Genomic DNA, 21,677 nt, shown 5'->3' on the forward strand with positions numbered 1-21,677 from the left:
GATCCCTCTCACAATCCAGGACTGCTGGCTCCCAACTGATCACCTGCCTGCCTTCCTGATTGCCCCTAACCGCTTCTGCCTGCCAGCCTGATCACCCCCTAACCACTCCGCTGCCAGCCTGGTTGATGCTTAACTGCCCCCCTGCCAGCCTGTTTGCCCCCAACTTCCCTCCTCTGCCAGCCTGGTCACCCCTAACTGCCCTCTCCTGCAGGGTTGATCACCTCCAACTGCCCTCCTTTGCAAGCCTGGTCCCTCTCAACTGCCCTCCCTTGCAGGCCGGGTGCCTCCCAACTGCCCTCTCCTGCTGGCCATCTTGTGGTGGCCATCTTGTGTCCACATGGGGGCAGAATCTTGAATCACATGGGGGCAGCTATATTGTGTGTTGCAGTGATGATCAATCTGCATAGAACTCTTTTATTAGATAGGATAGAGGCCTGGTGCACGGGTGGGGGCCAGCTGGTTTGCCCTGAAGGGTGTCCCGGATCAGGGTGGGGTTCCCTTGGGGCGTGGGGCGGCCTGAGCGAGGGGCCTGTGGTGGTTTGCAGGCCGGCCACGCCCCCTGGCGACCCAAGGGGAGGCACTGGTATCTGGAATTTATTTTCCTTCTACAATTGAAACTTTGTATCCTGGAGTGGAGCCAAGCCTGCTGTTCCCTCCGGGGGCGGCAGCCATTTCTGTGGCAGTTCATTCACCTTCTACAATTGAAACTTTGGCCGAGACCGGTTTGGCTCAGTGGATAGAGCGTCGGCCTGCGGACTCAAGGGTCCCAGGTTCGATTCCGGTCAAGGGCATGTACCTTGGTTGCGGGCACATCCCCGGTAGGGGGTGTGCAGGAGGCAGCTGATCAATGTTGCTCTCTCATCGATGTTTCTAACTCTCTATCCCTCTCTCTTCCTCTCTGTAAAAAATCAATAAAATATATTTAAAAAAAAAAAAAAGAAACTTTGTAGCCTTAAGCGGGTGAGCCCGGCCAGGGTGTGCGGAAAGCTTTGCTTCCCCTGTTGCCGCCGGCAACCCTGGCCTGCTCTCTCAAGCTCCATTCTGCCACCATTTGTTTGAATTTGTTTACCTTCTATAATTGAAACTTCGTAGCTTGAGTGGAGGCTTAGGCCTGCAACGGCTATTGGAAAGCTTGGCTTGCTCTGTTACCTGGGAAACCTTGCTCTCTGTGGCTGTAGCCATCTTGGATTGGGGTTAATTTGCATACTCGCCCTGATTGGCTGGTGGGCGTGGCTTGGCTGGTGGGCGTGGCTTATGTAGCAGAGTGATGGTTAATTTGCATATTACCATTTTATTAGAGAGGATTGATTTCAGAGAGGAAGAGTGAGGGAGAGAGAGAGCTAGAAACATCAATGATGATAGAGAATCATTGATTGGCTGCCTTCTGCACACCCCTACTGGGGATCAAGCCCGCAACCCGGGCATGTGCCCCTGACTGGAATTGAACCCAGGACCCTTCATTCCACAGGCCAATGCTCTATCCACTGAGCCAAACCAGCTAGGGCTCTCCTTCACTTTTTTAGTCCTTCTCTCCTATCGCTTTGCAAGGGCAAATCTCTAGGCATTTGTCAAGTCTAACACTAAGCTTTTTTCTGCTTATATTTTCCTATGTAGGATGGAATGAAATGATAGGATTGGTGCAATAGAAAGTCATGGGTTTTTGAGTCACTCAGCCCTGCTCAGGCTAGCTGTGTGGCCTGGGCAAGCTCTCTTTTATAGGCCTCAGTTTTCTGATCTCTAAATGGGGTAACACACCTGCCCTTCATGTTATTTATGAGGATTCAGTGAAATCTTCTAGGTCAAAGCATGTCACCTGTGGCCTGGTGCTAGGAGATATGTGATCATTGTTCATTTCCCACTCCGCCCACTTTTAATACTTTAATTTGGCCGGTTTTGCCTGACCTAGGTCATTGGGCAGCTTTCTGAGCTCACCTCTCCCTTTTCCATTTCTAACCTTGGCTTTTCTCTTTCCAGGGGCCCAGATCATTGATCTGATGATGCTGGTCATCGATGTGACCAAGGGGATGCAGACCCAGTCAGCAGAATGCCTTGTGATTGGACAGATTGCCTGCCAGAAGCTGATTGTGGTGTTGAACAAGACGGACCTCTTGGCTGAAGGAAAGAAACAGGCAGCGATAGATAAAATGACCAAGAAAATGCAGAAGACCCTGGAGAACACCAAGTAGGTTTGCCAACGAGAGGAAGGTTCACATACACAAGCAGGCTTCAGGGCACACACAGATTGGGAGGCAGCTGTCAACACTGGGTCCTAGTAAGTGGGATATCACCTGGCCCTTGCTTGCATGAAGGGTAAAGGCTAAGGTGCTATTGCAAGAGACCCAACAGTTACAGAGGCATAAAGAAGCAAGAAGTTGATTTTACAGGTATTTTCCTAACATGAGCAGTGTGTGGTTTTGCTCTGCATGACGTTTAGAGAAACCCAGGTTGCCTCCATCTTGCTGGCCCTCCACTGTAGGGTGTGTTCTTGTTCATGTGGTCAAAGTGGGCACAGGCAGTGCTGTGCTCATGTTTGCAGTAAGGTCTAGTGTGTAGGACCTGGACCTAGAAGGGGCAGGTGAAATTCTGTTGGTGAGGACTCCATCCTTCCTGCTCATTTAGCTAGGGACTGTATTCCCTCACTGTCTGTTTAGCTGCAACTGGAGATATGAGTTGAAAAGAAGATATGAGCTCTGGTGGATGACTAGATGTTTCTGTTACAGAGGTTTATAAAATTGGATGGTTATACAGATGAATGGACCGATGGACATTGTTGTGCTGGGGGTACTGTGAAAGGTCAGATGACAAAAGGACCTTTCTTGTATTTCGTGCTAAGGAATTTATAATTTTATCTTATGGAAAGTCGGGAGTTAAAGAATTTTGTGCAGGGGACTGACTGAAAGAGGTTTCCCTCCCATGTAGAGATGGCTGGCTCTAGGTGGAAGGATGGCGTGGCAAGTAGGATCTGGAGGCAACAGAGAGAGAGGTGGGGAGAGGTCATGGTGGTTTTTCCAGGGAGAGAAGTTTGGCTCAGAATCAAGGTAGTGGAGGGAGGGGAGGGTGAACTAGGGAGATCCAGCAGATCTTGTCAGGCTATTGGCTCTGTCTACAATCAGCACATTCTGATAGGAGAGGTCCATGGGGGAAGAAAGGTGACAGTGCTTCTAGGCAGGGTGGGGCTGGGGGTGTGTGGTGACTATGGGACAGAAGCCACCTGGTTGCTCAGGTGGCCAAGGAAATGACTAATTCCAATGTGGTCGCGAAAATGAGAAAACATCCTTGTTGAGCACACAGTGATGGCAATCTCATTGTTTTATCAATTCCTCTCTTCTTCTCTGGGCCAGCACTTTTTGATCAATACTAAATAGTGGTCACCAGGAGACACAATGCTTCCTCTGTGCTATGCAGCCTGAGACAATGTCCTGCTACTTCCACCTCTCCTTCTCCTGCCTGTGGAGGGCAATCAAGTAGAGTGTTTTTGTTTCCCCATCATAAAGATTGATATGCCTTCCCATTTATGACTTTTTTTTCAGATCCAACACCTGCAGTTCTCCCTCAGAATTCTCAAGTTGATTAAATTAAAGCTCCAGGCCTGTGAATGGGCCAAATATGTCATAAAAGATTTCCTAGCGCTGCCTTTTGTTAGCAAAATTCATCAATCCGATAAAATCGACACATTTAGATAAGTGTTGCATAAAAATTCAGACTTTGTTATTCCCAACGGAAGTGGATATGAGACTGTAAAAAGGAAGATAAAAAATTATATCTTCTTTTTTAGTGAGTTATTTGATTCCCTACCGTTTTATTTACTTGTCAGAAAGGGGAGAACAGGTCCTTTGGTCTTCTGCATAAAAACCTAACACAATGTCAGTATCATTTGCTATATAAACAAGACCTTCTGGGATGGGCTTAGGGTACTTTTAAGGGTGAATTAATATTGATTATTTCAATTAATTAAATTAAATAAAATTCTTACTTGCAAGTTTAAATTATATTCTATTTTAGTTTATTGGTTAAATGTCAAATTGTGGACTTTATCACTCATCCAGAGGAAATTATCCATCTGAGGGGCCTTGAAACCTGTCCTCTCCTCATTCAGCACCCAAAGGGCTGGGAGAGAAACTCAGATAAAGGAAAGGATTGATACCCTGATGCGTTGTAGTTAGTGAGCTCAGTGGGCCTGTGGCCAGGTCAAGGTGAACCCCTTCCTAAGAAAACATTAGTTCTTACCTCTGTGCAACAGTGAATTTCTTCAAATCATTTTAAGTGATGATTTCCTTTTCTTATGGTCCCTTGTTGAGTAAATCCTTTGTAAATGCTGGTCCAAATGTAAAGAAATTTTCTATCAGGAAGGGAAAAATTTGGGCTGGAGAACTATGTGACTGTATGCATTAAATCCTGAAGTGTTAAAACCTGAAATATTTTTCTTCCTATCCAAAGAACAATTGAAAGAAAATTTGGAAAATAGAGAAAAGTGATTAAAAGAAAGAGGAGACCACCCAAAGATTTCTTATCTCAAAATAGCCGCTGCTGACGTTTTGGTTTATTTCATTCCTATCTTTTCACTATGCATAGTATTGCCCCCCACTTTTTAAATTTTAGTAAAATATACATAACATAATATTTCTTATTTTAACTGTTTGTAAAAGTACAATTCAGTGGCATCAAATACATTCACAAAGCTGTGTATTTATCACACTGTCTATACCGAAAACTTTTTCATGATTCCCAACATAAACAATAACTTCTCTTCTCTCGCCCCTCTCCAATCCTCTGATAGCCTTTATTCTGCTTTCTGTCTATATGAATTTGCTTATTCTAGGTACCTTATGTAAATGGAACCATACAATACTTGGCCTTCTGTATTTGGCTTATTTCACTTACTATGATGCTTTCAAGATCCATTTATGTTGTTGCATGTGTCAGAATTTCATTTCTTTTAATAGCTGAATACTATTCTATTGTGTTCATATACCATATTTTATTTATTCATTCATGTATTGATGGACTCTTGTGTTGTTTCATTTTGGTTATTGTGGATAATGCTGCTATAAACACTGGTGTACAAATATCTGTTTGAATACCTGCTATCAATTCCTTTGGGTATATCCTCAGGAGTGGAATTGCTGGGTCATATGGTAATTCTATGTTTAACTTTTTACAGAACCACCAAACTGTTTCCCATAGTAACTGCACCATTTTACATTCCCTTTAGCAATGCATAAGAGTTCCAGCTTCTCCACATCCTTGCCAACACTTATTTTCTTTTAAAAATAGTTATCCTAGTAGGTATGAAGTGGTATCTCATTGTGGTTTTGACTTGCAGTTCCCTAATGACTAATAATGTTGAGCATCATTTCATGTTATTATTGGCCATCTATATGCTTTGGAGAAATATCTATTCAAGTCCTTTGCCAATTTTTTAATTGTGTTGTTGAGTTGTAGTTCTTTATATATTCTGGACATTAATCCCTTGTCAGATATGTGATTTGCAAATGTTTTCTTCCATTCTATAGATTGTCTTGTCACTTCTTGATAATATCCTTTGATGCATGAAAGTTTTTTAATTTTGATGAAAAATTATTTATTTATTTTTTGTTACCTGTTTTGGCATTGCATGAGATTGTTGCCAAATCCAATGTTATGAAGATTTTCTTCAGTTTTTTTCCTAAGAATTTTATAGTGTTAGCTCTTAAGTTTATTTAGCTCTTTGATCCAGTTTTATTTATTTTTTTATATACAGTATTAGTTAAGGGGCCCAACTTCATTATTTTGCATGTGGATAGACAGGTTTTCCGGCACCATTTGTTGAAAAGACTGCCCTTTCCCCCTTTACTCTTGTCAAAAATCATTTGACCATATCTGTGTGGGTTTATTTTGGATTCTTTAATTTGTTTCATTGGTCTATGTGTCTGTCTTTATGCCAGTACCACACTACTTTGTTTATGCTTTGTAATAAGTTTCAAAGTATGGAAGTTGAGTTGAGTCTTCCAACTTTATGCTTCTTTTTCAAGATTATTTTAGCTATTTGAGGCCTCTTGCAATTCCCATGTGAACTTGAGGATCTGCATTTCCATTTCTACAAAAAACAGTTTTTAGAATTTTATTCAGGATTGCAATGAATTTGTAGATCACTTTAGGTAGTATGAACATCTTAACAGCATTAAAGCTTCCAATCCATGAACACAGACACCTTTCCATTTAGTTAGATCTTCTTTAATTTCTTTCATTAATGTTTTATAATCCTACTAGTGGCCCGGTGCACGAAATTCATGCACGGGGGGGGGGGGGTGTATTTCTCAGCCTGGCCTGCACCCTCTCCAATCTGGGACCCCTCGAAGGATGTCCTACTGCTAGTTTACAGGGATCGGGCCTAAACCGGCAGTCGGACATCCCTCTCACAATCCGGGACTGCTGGCTCCAGCCGCTCACCTGCCTGCCTGCCTGCCTGATTGCCCCTAACCACTCTGCCTGCTGGCCTGCTTGCCCCCAAATGCCCCCCACCAGACTGATCACCCCCAACTGCCCCCCCTGCTGGCCTGCTTGCCCCCACCTTCCCTCCCCACTGGCCTGCTCACCCCCAACTGCCCCCCTGCTGTCCTGCTCACTCCAAACTGCCCCCCCCCGTCCTGATCACCTCCAACTGACCCCCACTGATGGCCTGCTCACCCCCAGCTGGCCCCCCTGCTGGTCTGCTTACCCACAATGGCCCCTGCTGTCCCATCACCCCCAGCGATCCAAGGTCCCAGCCCCTCCTTTCTTTCTTTCTCTTTCTTTTTTTTTTAAGCGCCTCCTTGAGCGGAGGCCAGGGCTGGCCAGGGCGGGCGGGCGGGAAGCTTGGCTTCCTCCATCGCCGGGGGCAACCCAAGCCTCCTGCTTGCTCCAGCTCTGTGGCCGCCGCCATTTTTGTTGGGATTTATTTATCTTCTATAATTGAAACTTTGTAGCCTTGAGCGGAGGCCAGGGCCAGCCAGAGTGGGTGGGAAGCTTGGCTTCCTCCATTGCCAGGGCAACCCAAGCCTCCTGCTTGCTCCAGCTCTGTGGCCAGCCGCCGTCTAGGTTGGGTTAATTTGCATACTCACTCCTGATTGGCTGGTGGGCGTGGCCTAATGTAGCAGAGTGATGTTAATTTGCATGTTTCTCTTTTATTAGTGTAGATATAACAAAAGCCTAATATGCAAATCGATCGAATGGCAAAACTACCAGTGGAATGACCAGTTGCTATGATGTGCACTGACCACCAGGGGGCAGACGCTCAATGCAGCCCACAGGCCCCAGGCCAGCCAAGGCAGGTGCCAGTGGGGGCCCCCCAATCGCTCCGCAGAGGGAGGTGACCCGGGAGGGAGGGGGTGCCGGTGAGCAGGTGGTGCCAGGCCAGTCAAGGTAGGTGCCAGCAGGGAACCCCCCCCTACCCCCCAATCACCCCACAGGTCACCCCACAGATTGACCCTGATCACTGGCCAGGCCTAGGGACCCTACCCATGTATGAATTTCATGCATCAGGCCTCTAGTTTTCAGTATATAAGTCTTTCATGTCCTTGGTTAGATTTATTTCTAAGTCTTTAATTCTTTAAGTTACAATTATAAATGAAATTGCGTTCTTAATTTCCTTTTCAGATTGTTTTTGTTGGTGTATAGAAACACAACTGATTTTTACATGTTAATCTACTATCCTGCAATTTTGCTAAATTCAGTTTTCCCCTTTTAGCCACATATTGATAATCATGAGGTATTTATAGTTTTGATTTATGTTTTTATTAACATTTGATGTAGCAGTCACTGTAGTTGATCCTTTCAACTGGCTTCGGTTTTCTTTCTTATAAATAAATGACCTTGGGGTGAACATCTTTGACCATCATTAAATTTTGTCCATATTTTCAGTTTTTTCTTCATCAGAGGTTCGAGGTGTAAGATTGTTGGATCAAAGGGTATAGACCCTTTTAATGTACATTGCCACATTCTTTCACAAAAGGTTTGTCCCCTTTCACACAGGTGTCAGCACCTAACTTTGATTTATCATTTTAAAATATATTTCAAATTTAGTAGGATAGAAATGATACTTTCCTCTTGTTTTAATATGTGATTCCTTAATTACTGGTGAGATTGAACATGTTCCCTTAAGTACATTACACAGTTTGCTTTTGTGTATTTGAATTATGCCCATATATTTTTTGTATTTGCTTCTTGCAATTTTAATGCTTTCGTTTTTGTGTTGGAGGTGGAATCTTAAGTGTATTATATATTTTTTAATTTTTCAATTATAGTTTGCACTCAATATTATTTTTTATTAATTATTAGATATATAGCATAGTGGTTAGACATTTGTATACTTTATAAAGTGTTCCCCCTGATACTTCCAGGACTCACATGGCACCATACTTAGTCATTACAATATTATCTATACTAATAAAAGGGTAATATGCTAATTAGACCAGACGTCTTCCGGATGTCCTTCCGGACAAAGCCACAGTGGCGGGGGCTGAGGCAGAGGCAGTTAGTGGTGATTGGGCCAGCAGGGGAGAGCAGTTAGGGGCGATCAGGCTGGCAGGGGAGAGCAATAGGGGCAATTGGGCCAGCAAGGGAGAGCAGTTAGGGGAGATCAGGCAGGCAGGCAGGTGATCGGTTAGGAACCAGTGGTCCCGGATTGCGAGAGGGCAGTCAGACATCCCCGAGGGGTCCCGGATTGGAGAGGGTGCAGACCGATCTGAGGACACCCCTCTCCCATGCACGAATTTTGTGCACCGGGCCTCTAGTTGACTATATTCCCTATATTTCATGCTATACTTTACATCCCTGTGACTGTGACTACCAATTTGTACTTCTTAATCCCTTCACCTTTTTCACCTAGTTCCCCCAACCTCCCTCCCCTCTGGCAACCATCAGTCTGTTCTGTGTATCTGAATTGGTTTCTGTTTTGTTTGTTCATTTATATTGTTCTTTAGATTCAAAATATGAGTGAAATCATATGGTATTTGTCTTTCTCTAACTGATTTATTTCACTTAGTATCATACCCTCTAGGTCCATCCATTGCTGCTGCAAATGGTAAGATTTCATTTTTTTTTTATGGCTGAGTAATGTTCCATTGCATATATGTACCACAGCTTTTTTATTCATTTGTCTATTGATAGACACTTGGATTGCTTCTGCTTGGATTGACTATCCTATCTAATAAAGAGGGGATATGCTAATTGACCCTCATGCCATCACAAATGGCGGCACCCACAGCCAATAAGGAGGGAATATGCTAATTGACTGTCCCGCCCTCAAAGATAGCAGCACCCACAGCCAATAAGGAGGGGATATGCTAATTGACTGCCCTGCCCTCAAAGATGGCGGCGCCTAGTCCCCTCAGCCCCGCCAGGGCGGCAGGGGTGGGCCCGGTCGCTCTGCGCACCTGCCTCCGGAGTCCCCCAGTCCCCTCAGACCCCCAGCCACCCAGGGCCGGCCTGAGGCACAGACAAGCCTCGGATGTCGGCTGCCCGGCTACCCAGGGCCTGCCCAAGGCACAGGTAACCAGGGCCAGCTGAGGCTTGCGCTGCTGGCAGTGGCAGCAGCAGAGGTGTGATGGGGCCGTCGTCTTCCCTTGATTGCTGGGTTGCCTCCCACCCCGGAGGGCTCCCGGACTGTGAGAGGGGGCAGGCCCCCTTGCCTGCCCCATCCCCCCACTCATGCCCTCACCCCCCTAGTGTCAGGACCCTCCTTACTGTTTTCTGTAGGGGCTGAACCAATCTGCATTACCACCAACAATGCATGAGGGTTCCCTTTTCTCCACATTCTCTCCAACACTGTTGTTTGTTGATTTATTGATGATAGCCATTCAGATAGGTGTGAGGTATTATCTCATTGTGGTTTTAATGTGCATTTCTCTGATAATTAGTGAGGTTGAGCATCTTTTCATATTTCTATTTTCTATCTTTATATCCTCTTTGGAGAAGTGTCTATTCAGGTCCTCTGTTCATTTTCAAAATTGAATTTATTTGGTTATGTTGGTTAATAAAATTATATAGGTTAAAGGTGTACAATTCTATAATACATCATCTGTATATTGTATTGTGTGTTCCCCACCTCAATTCATGTATCTTTCTGTCACCATTTTCTCTGCCCATTTTTAAAATTGGATTTTTTGGGATTATTTTGGTATTTAGTTGTCTGAGTTTTTTATAAATTTTGGAGACTAACCCTTGTCAGGTATCATTGGTGAATATCTTCTGCCATTCAATAGGTTGTCTTTACATTTTGCTGATGGTTTCCTTTGCTGTTCAAAAACTTCTTAGTTTGATGTAGTCCCATTTGTTTTTCTTTTGCGGGGCGGGGGGCGGGGGTTGTTTATTTGTTTCCCTTGCCTGAGGAGATATATAAAAGTCAGAAATTTTACTGCCTAGAAGTTTTATGGTTTTGAGTCTTATATTTTAGTCTTTAATCCATTTTGAGTCTATTCTTGTGTATGGTGTAGGAATGTGGTATAGTTTCATTTTTTGGCATGTATTTGTTGAATTTTCTCAGCACTATTTATTACATAGACTGTCTTTATTCCATTGTATGTTCTTGCCTCCTTTGTCAAATATTAGTTGACTAGATATGGGTTTACTTCTGGGCTCCCTGTTCTGTTCCATTGATCTATATGTCTGTTTTTATGCCAGTACAATGCTATTTTGATTACTGTGACCTTGTAGTATAGTTTGATATTAGTGTAATATCTCCAACTTTCCCCCCGCCCCCCTCAAGATTGTTGTAGCTATTCGGGTTATTTTGTGGTTCCATATAAATTTTTGCATTATTTGTTCTAGATCTGTGAATACACCATTGGTGGTTTATTTTTTTATTTATTTCAAATATATATATATTTATTGATTCCAGAGAGGAAGGGAGAGGGAGAGAGAGATAGAAACATCAATGATGAAAGCATCATTGATTGGCTGCCTCTCGCATGCTCCACACTGGTAATAGAGCCCACAACCCGGGCATGTGCCCTGATTGGGAATCGAACCATGATTTTCTGGTTGCTAGGTTGACATGCAACCACTGAGCCATGCTGGCTGGGCCACCCTTGGTGTTCTGATAGCAATTGTGTTGAATTTATAGATTGCTTTGGGTAGTTTGGACATTTTAATTATATTAATTTTTAAAATATATCTGTATTGATTTCAGAGAGGAAGGAAGAGGCAAAGAGAGATAGAAACATCAATGATGAGAGAAAATCATTAATTTGCCACTTCCTGCATGTCCCCTATTGGGGATAGAGCCCACACCCCAGGCATGTGCCCTTGACCGGAAACGAACCTGGGACCCTTCAATCCACAGGCTGATGTTCTATCCACTGAGCCAAACCAGCCAGGACTATATTAATTCTATCTATGAGCATGGTATATGCTTTCATTTATTTGTATCTTCTTCAATTTCTTAGAACAACTTTGTTTTGTTTTGTTTTGTTTTTCAGACTCTATTTGTTTATTTCTGCTCTGCTCTTGATTACTTTCTTCTACTCACTTTGGGCTTTGTTTGCTATTGTTTGTCTAGTTCCTTTAGGTGTTAGGTTAAGTATTATTCTTGGAGATTTTTCTTGTTTCTTCAGGTAGGCCTGAATGGCTACGAATTTCTCTCTTAGGACTGCCCCTCAGATTTTGTTTTTTTGTTTGTTTGTTTGCATTTTCATTTGTCTCAAGTTATCTTTTGATTTCTTCCTTGATGTCATTGTTAACCCATTCATTGTTAGCAACATGTTATTTAGCCTCCATGTGTTTGTGTATTTTTTACTATACTTGTAATTGATTTCTGGTTTTATACCATTGTGGTTGGAGAAGATGCTTGATATAATTTAAAACTTTTAAGTTTATTGAGACTTGTTTTGTGTCCTAACATGTGGTCTGTCCTGGAAAATGTTCCATGTGCACTTGAAAATAATGTATATTCTGTTGCTTTGTGGTAAAATGCTCTGAAAGTATCAATTAAATCCATCTGGTCTAGCTGTCATTTAAGGCCACTTTTTTCTTGTTGATTTTCTGTCTGGAACATCTATCAATTAATGCCAATGGGGTGTTAAGTCCCTTATTATGACCGCATTACTGTTGCTCTCTCCTTTTATGTCCATCAAGATTTACTTTATATATTTAGGTGCTCCTGTGTTGGATACATGAATGTTAACAAGCGTTATATTCTTTTGTTGGATTGTTCCATTTTTCATCATATAATGTCATTTTTTGTCTTTTATTATAGTCATTATTTTAAAGTCTATTTTGTCTCATATAAGTATTGCTACCCAAGCTTTTATTTTGTTTCCATGTGCATGAAATATCTTTTTCCATCTCTTTACTTATAGTCTGTGTGTGTCTTTTGTTATGAGGTAGGTCTCTTATAGAAAGCATATGTTTTTGGTTTCCTATCCATTCAGCTACCTGTGTGGGTAGGAAAGTGTTTTTTCACCTTTATTGAGATATTTATTTATGTTCATTGACATAAAAGATTATGTAAATGTAAGACAAGGTGTTGATTATAAATATATTATGAAATGATTACCACTATAGTGTTAGATAACACCTCCATCATATCACATAATTACCATTTCTTTTTGTGGTGAGATCATTTAAAATTTACTGACATTACATGTAGATTTGTTTTTTATTTTTAATCTCATCAAGGATATGTGGTTTTTTAAACTGATTTTAGAGAGAGAAACATAGATGTGAGAGAAAAACATTGATAGGTTGCTTCCTGTACATACCTTTGTATCCCTCCTTAATGTTTTTTTTTTATTTTCAAGAGTGTTTAATATTAATACAGATATTGTTATCAATTAACCCTTTGCCTACCATTTTTACTACAAGTAAATCTTTAGCACTTATTTTATGTCTTTCCACTTTAGTTGCTTTTTTTGACATGCAGAAGCTTCTAATTTTTATGTAGTCAAACTTTTGATTGTTTTTCTCTGTGACTTATCTTTGAAAGCATTTAAAATTACTCTTGCATAAGCATTTATGAATGTTAACAGAAATCAAAATAGGAGATAAAAATGTACCCACAATCTTCCCAGCACATCAAATTAAAGTGTTTTTCCCTAGAATTCTTGTCAGTCTTTTCCACATGTACATAATTTGAGGTGGTTGTTATCACTACTTTGACACTGTTCTTGTGTTCTAGGCTTTCTTTCTTTATTTTCCACTAAATGTTATCATCTGACAATATCCTTGATGCATCTTTCTTTCAGACTCCCTCTGTGCTTCCTCTTGCTTTTTAAACAGTTTCTATTCCTTTGTTTCTGTTTTAGCCAAGGACATCTGCTTAGAGCCCACTGGGGCTCTTTTGGCCCTTCCTCCCTCACTTGCAAAATCTCAAGTGGTTTGGCTGCTGCCAAGGAGATTCTTATAAGGTGTGCATTCCATACTGGCTATGTGTCTGACTAGCTGTTCGGTCTTGGACAGTTTACTTTATCTCTCTGAGTTAATTTTCTTCTGTAAAATGGGAACTGATAAGATCAGCCTCATAGTATTTGTTATGAGTGGGTATTTGATATGGATCCTGGTACATAGTAGGTACTTCATACTACTATGTATAATAGCTGTAACATGTGGAGTAATTACTGTGTGTTTGACACTGTACTAGGGATTTCCATGAAAATCAGTCAGATCAAGGGGTAGGTTTTATGTCTGGCTTGACTGGTGAGTAAAATAAGGCATTAACAAATATTGGCTTTTTAAAATTCTATTCCAAACCTAAAATGTATACTGTTTATGTCATTTCTGTGATTTGACAAAGGTTAGCCTACATGCACATTCAGTATGTCTGGGCCTGGCTCACCCCATTATGTGCCAAGAGGAGCCTGGAGGACATGTGAGGCACTGGGAACAGGGGAAGCACTTGAATGTGCTCCAGGTCAGCTCCTGCCTGCACACTCTGAGCTGTGGGTCTGGGCTCAGGGCTCTTCTTCAGATCTTGGGTTGGAGTCCTTTGTGCTTCTAGAACCTAGACATCAGTCTTGTTCTGAAACCCAAGGCAGGAGAGGTCTCTGGTATCCCAGGGGCTACTGAACTATCCTTCTGCTGCCAGAAGCCAGGGTGCCCCAGTATGTAGTATGTTCAGGAAATCAGCAAGGCCAGTTTATCAAGAGCCTGGGAAAGGGCCAAACACCCAACTCCACATGCTTCTATGTTTTGTTTCAGTACATTGTCATGCAACAGAAGATTCTTTCTGATATAATGGCAAATAAACCAAGATATGAAAGTGTGTGCATACTAGAACCAAATATGAAAAATATAATCTCTTGGCAATGTGGTGAAAGCCAAGGCTGGAAGAACACACCACAATGATGGGATTATGGGTTGTACTAATATATTTCCCTTTCCAATGGAAAAGATAGATAAATCACTTCTTAAAGAAAAAGGGTCTCTCTGGGAAGGTCCTGTGAGGACTGGCCTCCATTAGGCTGGGATGGTGGAGGTGCACTCCCAGGTGCATCCTCAGGGACTTTTGGTCACCAGTATTTCCTGAGTCTCTGCAGGAGGCTAGCAGGTATTTATTAGTCTTCTTTAAGGGGTCTTTCAGTCACAGGCCTGGGAGCCAGGATTTACTGCTACCTTCTCAGGGAGGGTTCTGAAAATGGAAGTTAAAACCCAGGAGCACACTTTCATGTATTTATTTTTGTATTGATTTGTGTGTTGGGCCATTGTCGCGGCCTTGCCAGCCAGCCAGCCAGCCACCCGCCCACCCGCCCAGATTATCAGGAAAGAGAGGGAATAGGGTCATCCTGCAATGTGACCTCTACCCACAAGCATTTACCCCTGCACTGTAAATGTCACCTCTGCCACAGCTGCTGTGACCGGGTGTCCCCATCATCAGGCCCAGTGGGTGGGGCCTAAGAGCAGAGGCTGAGAGGCCTCAGCGCCCAGCTGCCCAGGAAGCTGCACTGTGCAGCGGGTGTGTGGGGGGGGCAGGGCTTCCTGGAGGTCCCCCAGGAAGGCCCCCCAGCATCACCTGGGTCTGGAGAAAGGAGGGCCAGAGCATGAGGCCTACTTGCTTCCAGTACCTCCCCTCTAAGCACTATCCCTACATGAAAAGCTCTAGAGAGAAGGAACCAGACTCTTCCCCACAACCCTATCTCCAGGCCTCGCCAATTAACTGTCATAATCAGTGTGAAATAAATAACATCAGGCCACCGGGCAGTCAAACCCAGGCTCCCTCGTTGTGCCAAAGAAAGCCCACCTTGGAGGCCTTGGGCTTGGTGTTGAGCAACTCTGTGGTCTGAGGCCAGTCTCTTAACCCACGTGGCCGCAAACGCAGCCACCAAACAATGGCCACTTTAGCTCCTGCCCCCAGAAGTGGCTGGAAAACAGGAGATGGTCTATGCAAGTATGGGACCTTGAGCTCGCCAAGCTGTGCCATGGCTTCCTGGGACCAGCCCGTGGGCACCAGGGCTCCCATCTCTGAGGTTTGGGGAAGGGCTCATTGGCTGTCACATGCCCATGAGTAAGTGGTGCCCCACAGGCAGTTGAAACCACTGTGTACTTCCCCTCCATCGTGAATCCAGGAGCACACTTTTAAATTGTGGTGTTCAATATAAGACATTTCCCTTTGGGGACTCCATTTCCTCATCTGCCAGGTGGGGTACGGTGGCACTCTCTTTTTAGGTGCTTCTGAAAGGAGGAAAGGAGAGAACACCCATAGTGCTGCTGGTCTGGTCTACCAGGTGCTTCACAGTTGTGTTCTGTGTCCATGCTGATGATCTCTGAACTATGGTGGGACTTGTTTTTCTGTTCCAGGTTCCGAGGTGCACCAGTTATACCTGTGGCGGCCAAGCCTGGGGGACCAGAGGCCCCCGAAACAGAAGCTCCACAGGGCATCTCAGAGCTCATTGAGGTACTGTCAGCTTGAACCAGTTCTGCTCAGGCAGCTTCCTTTGTGTCCTGCTCAGCCTGAGAGAGACAGAGAAGCAGGTCCTCCCTCACCACCACCCCCCCCCCCCCCCCCCCGCCTTCCCGGTCTCCCATCCCCCAAGAGGATTCTGGGATGGTTCCTTTAAACTCCACTCCCCCCCACCCAAAAAAAAAAAAAAAAGCTTAATGCAACCTCCCTCAGAAAGTTAATCCCAAACAGAACTGAGGGCCTCCACCCTTCTAAGCCTTTTTTCCCCCTTTCTCTTGTCAAATACCTCCACGCAGACAAAGCAGATCCTCTCAGTCTGGAACTCTGGGGCCATGCCATCTGTTCCAGTCCTTCAGATTGTACCAGGTCCTCCAGTATGTCTCACCTGGGCTAGTGGGCTGGGGGCCAGTGAGCCAGGGAGAAGGAGATGGGCCCAGCAGCAGGGACAGTACAGCTTAGGTCCTGTGGCCTCTACCAAAACACTGGAGGCTTTATCTTCTGAAGCCAAGGGCCCAAGGCTCAGGCTGTTCCTCCAGGCTGGGTAGTAGTAGACAGAGGGAAGGAGCATAGCCATTCACAGGGTGGCCAGGGCAGCCAGCAGGCAGGGTGGAGGTGGAGGTGGAGAGGTGGTGATGCTTCTATGGAAATGACAATGAGAGTAGGGACTGTAGTGTCCCTCTGCTGGGCACTTGGGGCAGCTCAGAAGGTTGCAGTGCTGGCCCCACCACCTGCTCTCTCTGTGACCTTAGGCCCATGACCTGCTCTCTCTTGCCTCAGTTCCCTCACTTATGAAGTAGAGAAGATAATAGCACCACTTCCCTGTGGAGTTGCTGTGAGGGTTAAACGAGTTAATGTGTATAATGTGCTCAGAACAGTGCTATATCAGTTTACTGAGATGGTGAGACATGATTATCACATACCAAACACTGTACTAAGATCTTTACATACAAGCTCATTAATATTCACAGTGACCCTGGGAGGCTTAAATTATCCACAAATTACCTCAGAGAGGTTAAGTAACTTGCCCAAGGTCTCATAGCAAGTATGTGGTGGAGCTGGGATTCAAAGTCAGGTCAGTTGTGGGGTGGACTTTGGGGTCTGCCTGGGTCCACAGAGCCAAGATCAGGTGTGACTGTGTGCTACCACTGTTTCTGTGATTACACGGTGCTGATCTTGCTGACATAGCAAAACCAATATTTTCTGGGTAAAGCTTTTGTTACTTTTTCACCAGCTCCAGAGAGGACTGGTCTGGGAGCTTGGGACAGTTGTGTTTGTTAAAGCAAAAGCCACAAAAATACTGTTTATATATTCCTTTAAGAAGCCTCTGCATACATCTCAGGCCAAGCCTGTTTTGAAACCTCTAGGCTTTTTTCAAAAGAATTGTTATCACAAGATTAAGAGTTTGAAACATTTACTACCAAATACTTTTTGATAGGAAGTAGCAAAATAAAAGGAATAATGTGGTCTTAGTTTTTACTTGTTTATTGTAATTAGCTCTGACACCATCTCTGAGCACATAGATGGCGTGAAGACAGTGGGCAGGTTAAGGTTGAAGCTGTGGAAAGCGTCCACAGAGAAGGAAAAGCAGAACCACAAACTGAGGGACAGCACTGGCCCTTTGCAGGGGGGGCTTGTAGAAGTGGCCTTCACCCCTCCTGTCCTAACAAACTCAGGCAATCGCCTCTGAGAACAGCCCTGCTCTCCCCCAGTCCTTCAGTTTCCCTTCAGTCACTTGTCCTTCTCTCAGGTGAGAGGCCAGCTGCTGGTGACACTTGGAAGTACTCACAGCCCTGGGCGGGGAGACAAACAGATTATCACAATAGCACTTAACTGGTGATGAGGAGGAGAAATGCAGTCATACAAAAAGGGTAGCAAAGCCTTTCCAGAGGTGTTGTTGCCCATTTGCCCTCCTGGGAGAATAGTAGGGGTAAGGCTAAACAGGGTGGTGAACCTCAGGGCCTGCCAGTGTCTGGTGTCTGGTGAGAAAGGGCAAGAGGTGGGAGACTAGGCCTCAGCAATACCTAGGCGCTAGATGATGACAAATCTTAAATTCTGCAGGCATCAGGTGGATAAAAATCATGTGAAGCCAGGGAGCAATGTGACCAAAGGTGTCCTGTAGCAGGCTGCCCCTGCTGCAGTGTGGGTGAGGACCCGGACGCCTGGCCTGTTAGGAGACGGTTGCAGTAATCCCAGTGGGAGAGCGTAGATGAGGCTTCTCTAAGTGCCCTTTGCTTTGCACTGAGGGAAGGCACGGAGAGCATGGCAGAAGTTTGGAGTGCAGTCAGGAAGTTGTCCGTTTCTGATCTGGGCTGGCCTGCCCTCCTCTACCCTGTCCTCTCCCGACAGAGTGTGGCACAAGCATCTCTTTTCTAGCTCCTGACGTCCCAGATTTCCATCCCAACGAGAGATCCCTCGGGACCATTCCTCATGTCTGTGGACCACTGTTTCTCCATCAAAGGCCAGGGCACTGTGATGACAGGGACCATCCTCTCAGGCTCCATCAGCCTCGGCGACAGTGTGGAGATTCCTGCCCTCAAGGTCAGTCTTACCTTGTCCTTTCTTTTGCCCTCTTTCTCTAGGAGAGGAATGGTCCCTTTGTCCTCAGCTGGGTCTGCTTCCTGGGACTGGCCAATGGGCGCTGCTCTGCTCCATCTCCTTTCATGCCTTGCCTGGATTCTAGAACTACCACTCCCCTAATTCTTATAACAGCACCCATTTTGGGAGATCCATGATATTCCGCGATGGCTCCAGAGGTGCATTAGGCTCAGGACCATGTGGTCAGCCAGTGAGGTGCTAGGTGTAAACCTCCTTTCTGTGTCAGGGGGGGCAAATCAAATTAAACACAATTAGAATCTTGTGTTGCTCAGTCATACAGTCTGGAAGACATCCAGATGAGTTTCATACTCCTAGTGACCGCTGGCAGATACCATGCCATCCCTCTGGAGACCTGTGAGAAGGTTGGATAGCTCCGTGTCTTCCCAGCTCCCCCACCTTCTGGGAACTTCTGGCTGGCTCTGATTTAAAAGATGTCCAGTGGCCTTGACATTTCCCTTCTTCATTGGGCTTTTCTTATGGTTTTAGTTTAGAGGAAAAACTTTCAGCCTCCCTGACTGCCCTTTCCTTCCCTTCAGGGGGGATGAAGGTGGAAAACAAGGCTAGTTAGAACTAGGAAGACCATACCAGGAATTCAGGGTCCAGGGCAGTTCTCTGGTTCTAGAAAAATACAGAGTACAGGAAAGTGGTGGCATGCACTTGGCCCTGTGTGTACAACTAGGGACAATGCCAGCTGCTGATGTACTGACAGCCCTAGGCGAATGAATTTTGCATGCTAACTGAGAATTCTCCCTGAGGGCTGTGTTAATATGGCTCACTAGCTGTATTAGGGTCCACCAGAGAAACAACCAAAAGTATGTGTATGTATCTATGTACACAGAAAGAGGGATGTATTTTAAGGAATTGGCTCCCAAGATTGTGAGGCTTGGCAAGTCCAAAATCCACAGGGTGAACCAGCAAGATGAAGACCCAGGAAAGAGTTGCAATTTGAGTCTGAAGGCTGGCAGAATTTCCTCTTCTCCTAGGGATGTTAGTCTTTTTCTATTCAGGCCTTTACCTGATTGGATTGGTTGCACCCTCACTGTGGAAGGTCCTCTGCTTTACTTAGTCTAGCCACTTAAATGTTAATCTCAACATGCAAACATCCAGGATAATGCTTGACCAAATATCTGGGTACACTGGCACAGCCAGGTTGACATAAAATTCATTATCATATTGGGGCAAGGAGTGCCATGATTGCAGTATCTGCCCTGAGCAAGGGGAGGGCAAGAGAACACGTGTGCCTTGTGTTGGCCATTCCTGATCTAGGGCCGCCGGAGAGGATATAGGAAAGGGGCATTTCGGGGTGAGAGGAATGGCCAGGGCTTTTTCAGTAAAGGAAATTTCAGGTTTAAATCTCCCCACTCTACTCATTTTATGGTGGTGTGACTGTTGCTTCCTCCTGCAGAGAGGGGCGGGGGTGGGGGGTGGGGCGGGTGGATAACAAGGAAGTTTCCTGATCAGGGAGGACCAACTAAAGAAGAGCTTTTATAGGCCCGAGGCTGGCCAGGGCTCCCTGGCATGTCAACAAGAGTTGGAGGGTGAGGCGCTCCCCTTTTGAATCCTAGGGCCTTCCCTGACACTGTGAGTCATCATTCCCTCCTCCACTGGCTGTTGTGGATCTTCTTCTGAAGACCATTAGCCTTTGATTAAATTAAATCCATGTTGTACAGGGACTAAAAGTATAAATCTTAAAAAATAAAGCACAAAATTATGAAAATAAACTAAACTTAATATTTAACAAAGTTAAGATTATAATAGCAACTGTGTGTTAATTCTTAGCAGGAACAGAGAATAAATCAAATGCTAAATTTCTTTCCATTCCTTGTGCTCCCTTAGGCATACTCCTTTGGACCACCTTAATCTAATATTCCTCTGCCCTGGGAGAAGACGTTTCTGCAGCCTGGGAGGGCAGCTGGGAGTAGGAAGGAGGTGTCAGAAGATGGCTCTGTGAGAGACAGACTTTGAATTGAGAGTACCTGAGGCTCTAGAGCAGGGGTGGGGAACATCCGGCACGCAGGCCATATAATGCCCAAGAAATTATTTGGTCTGTCTCTGCCAAGGCAACCACAAGTGGGACTCAAAATTCAATAAATCTAGGAGCTTTTTTCAAAGCAACATAAATTTATATTAAGTGAATTATATTAAGCGAATGATGTTATAAATATCCAAATGGCCCTTGGCAGAAAAAAGGTTCCCCATCCGTGCTCTAGAAGGAGGAAAAGGTTTGTGATGGTAGGATCAGGAGCTGCAATGCTAGGACTACGGGTATGGGGGAGGGCTGAGACAGAGTTAGTTGGCCATGTTAAGTAGACAGCGATGTTTGAGTGGGGACATGTTCTGAGGTCTTTGCCTACTCTTCTTGTCCTTATAAAGGTGGAACTTGCCTGTTGGGTATGTGGAAGGTGCTTGGCAAACATAAATTTAAAGCTCTTCTTGCTTTTGTGTACCTATTTTCCCACAACCTACTTTTCAGCCCTCTTGGTATCACTGTCTGTATGATTTTCTGATTTACTAGTCAAAGAAAACAGGACTGTAGCATTGAACTTGGATATTTGGCTGAGGAGTTTTCCAAGCAAAATATGGAGGTTGCAGCCTTTTTCTCTTTTGCTGCTTATAGTAAATGTGAGAGGAAGGGAATGTTTTGAAGAAGGAACTGTTAGTAAAAAGGAACCAGCACTTGATTTGGGAGGGCCTTGGCATGTCCAGATTCCAAAGGATGCTACAGGTAGGAAATTCTCTTTGAGAAAGCTTGCTCTGGTGAAAGACCAAGGGCAAGGCTGGACAGCCTTTGCTGATGAGATGAGGTATGCAACTCAAGGATCTAATCAAACATCTCACCAGAAGCCAGGACGAGAGCCAGGTGGGCTTATCCTGAAAGGATCTGTAGAGAACCCTTTGGTTTAATGGCATAGGTCCCCTTGATATATATGAGAGACCCACAAGGTTTTTGAGAATGTTATTATTAGCAAAAGCACTGCCAGCCTGGACTGAAGAAATGGAGGAAAAAAGCAGTTGGACTTTTGGTATTCTACATGAAGGAACTGCACTGATAGAACTACTCAGCTACAAACATACATTATCCTTCAAGAAAAGGAAGAATGATTCCAAAGGCAGAGCTGTGGATGTAAAGTTAGAGGCCAGAGAGGCAGGCCCATAAGCAGGGGCCCCTGGAGTCTCTGTGGGTCCAGAGAGCAGAGGAGCAAGCCACAGAGGGCTGTTTTCAGACCTGGAA

At 44.6% G+C, this 21,677-nt stretch overlaps 1 protein-coding gene across 3 annotated transcripts in view; it reads left to right on the forward strand.

Moving 5' to 3' along the window:
- The window catches only part of EEFSEC (eukaryotic elongation factor, selenocysteine-tRNA specific), a 234,316-nt gene that overhangs the window by 91,725 nt on the left and 120,914 nt on the right, over positions 1–21,677 (forward strand). For 2 of the 3 annotated variants that reach the window (XM_079783858.1, XM_079783860.1), the window contains exons 2-4: positions 1,975–2,182; positions 15,748–15,844; positions 18,224–18,388. In XM_079783858.1, the coding sequence (XP_079639984.1) occupies positions 1,975–2,182; positions 15,748–15,844; positions 18,224–18,388 (470 nt within the window). The remainder of the gene's footprint in view (positions 1–1,974; positions 2,183–15,747; positions 15,845–18,223; positions 18,389–21,677) is intronic. The other variant, XM_079783859.1, reaches the window with a different exon arrangement.

The sequence above is a fragment of the Cnephaeus nilssonii genome (assembly GCF_951640355.1).
Source record: "Cnephaeus nilssonii genome assembly, chromosome: 11".
In the NCBI taxonomy this organism is placed as follows: Eukaryota; Metazoa; Chordata; class Mammalia; order Chiroptera; family Vespertilionidae; genus Cnephaeus; species Cnephaeus nilssonii.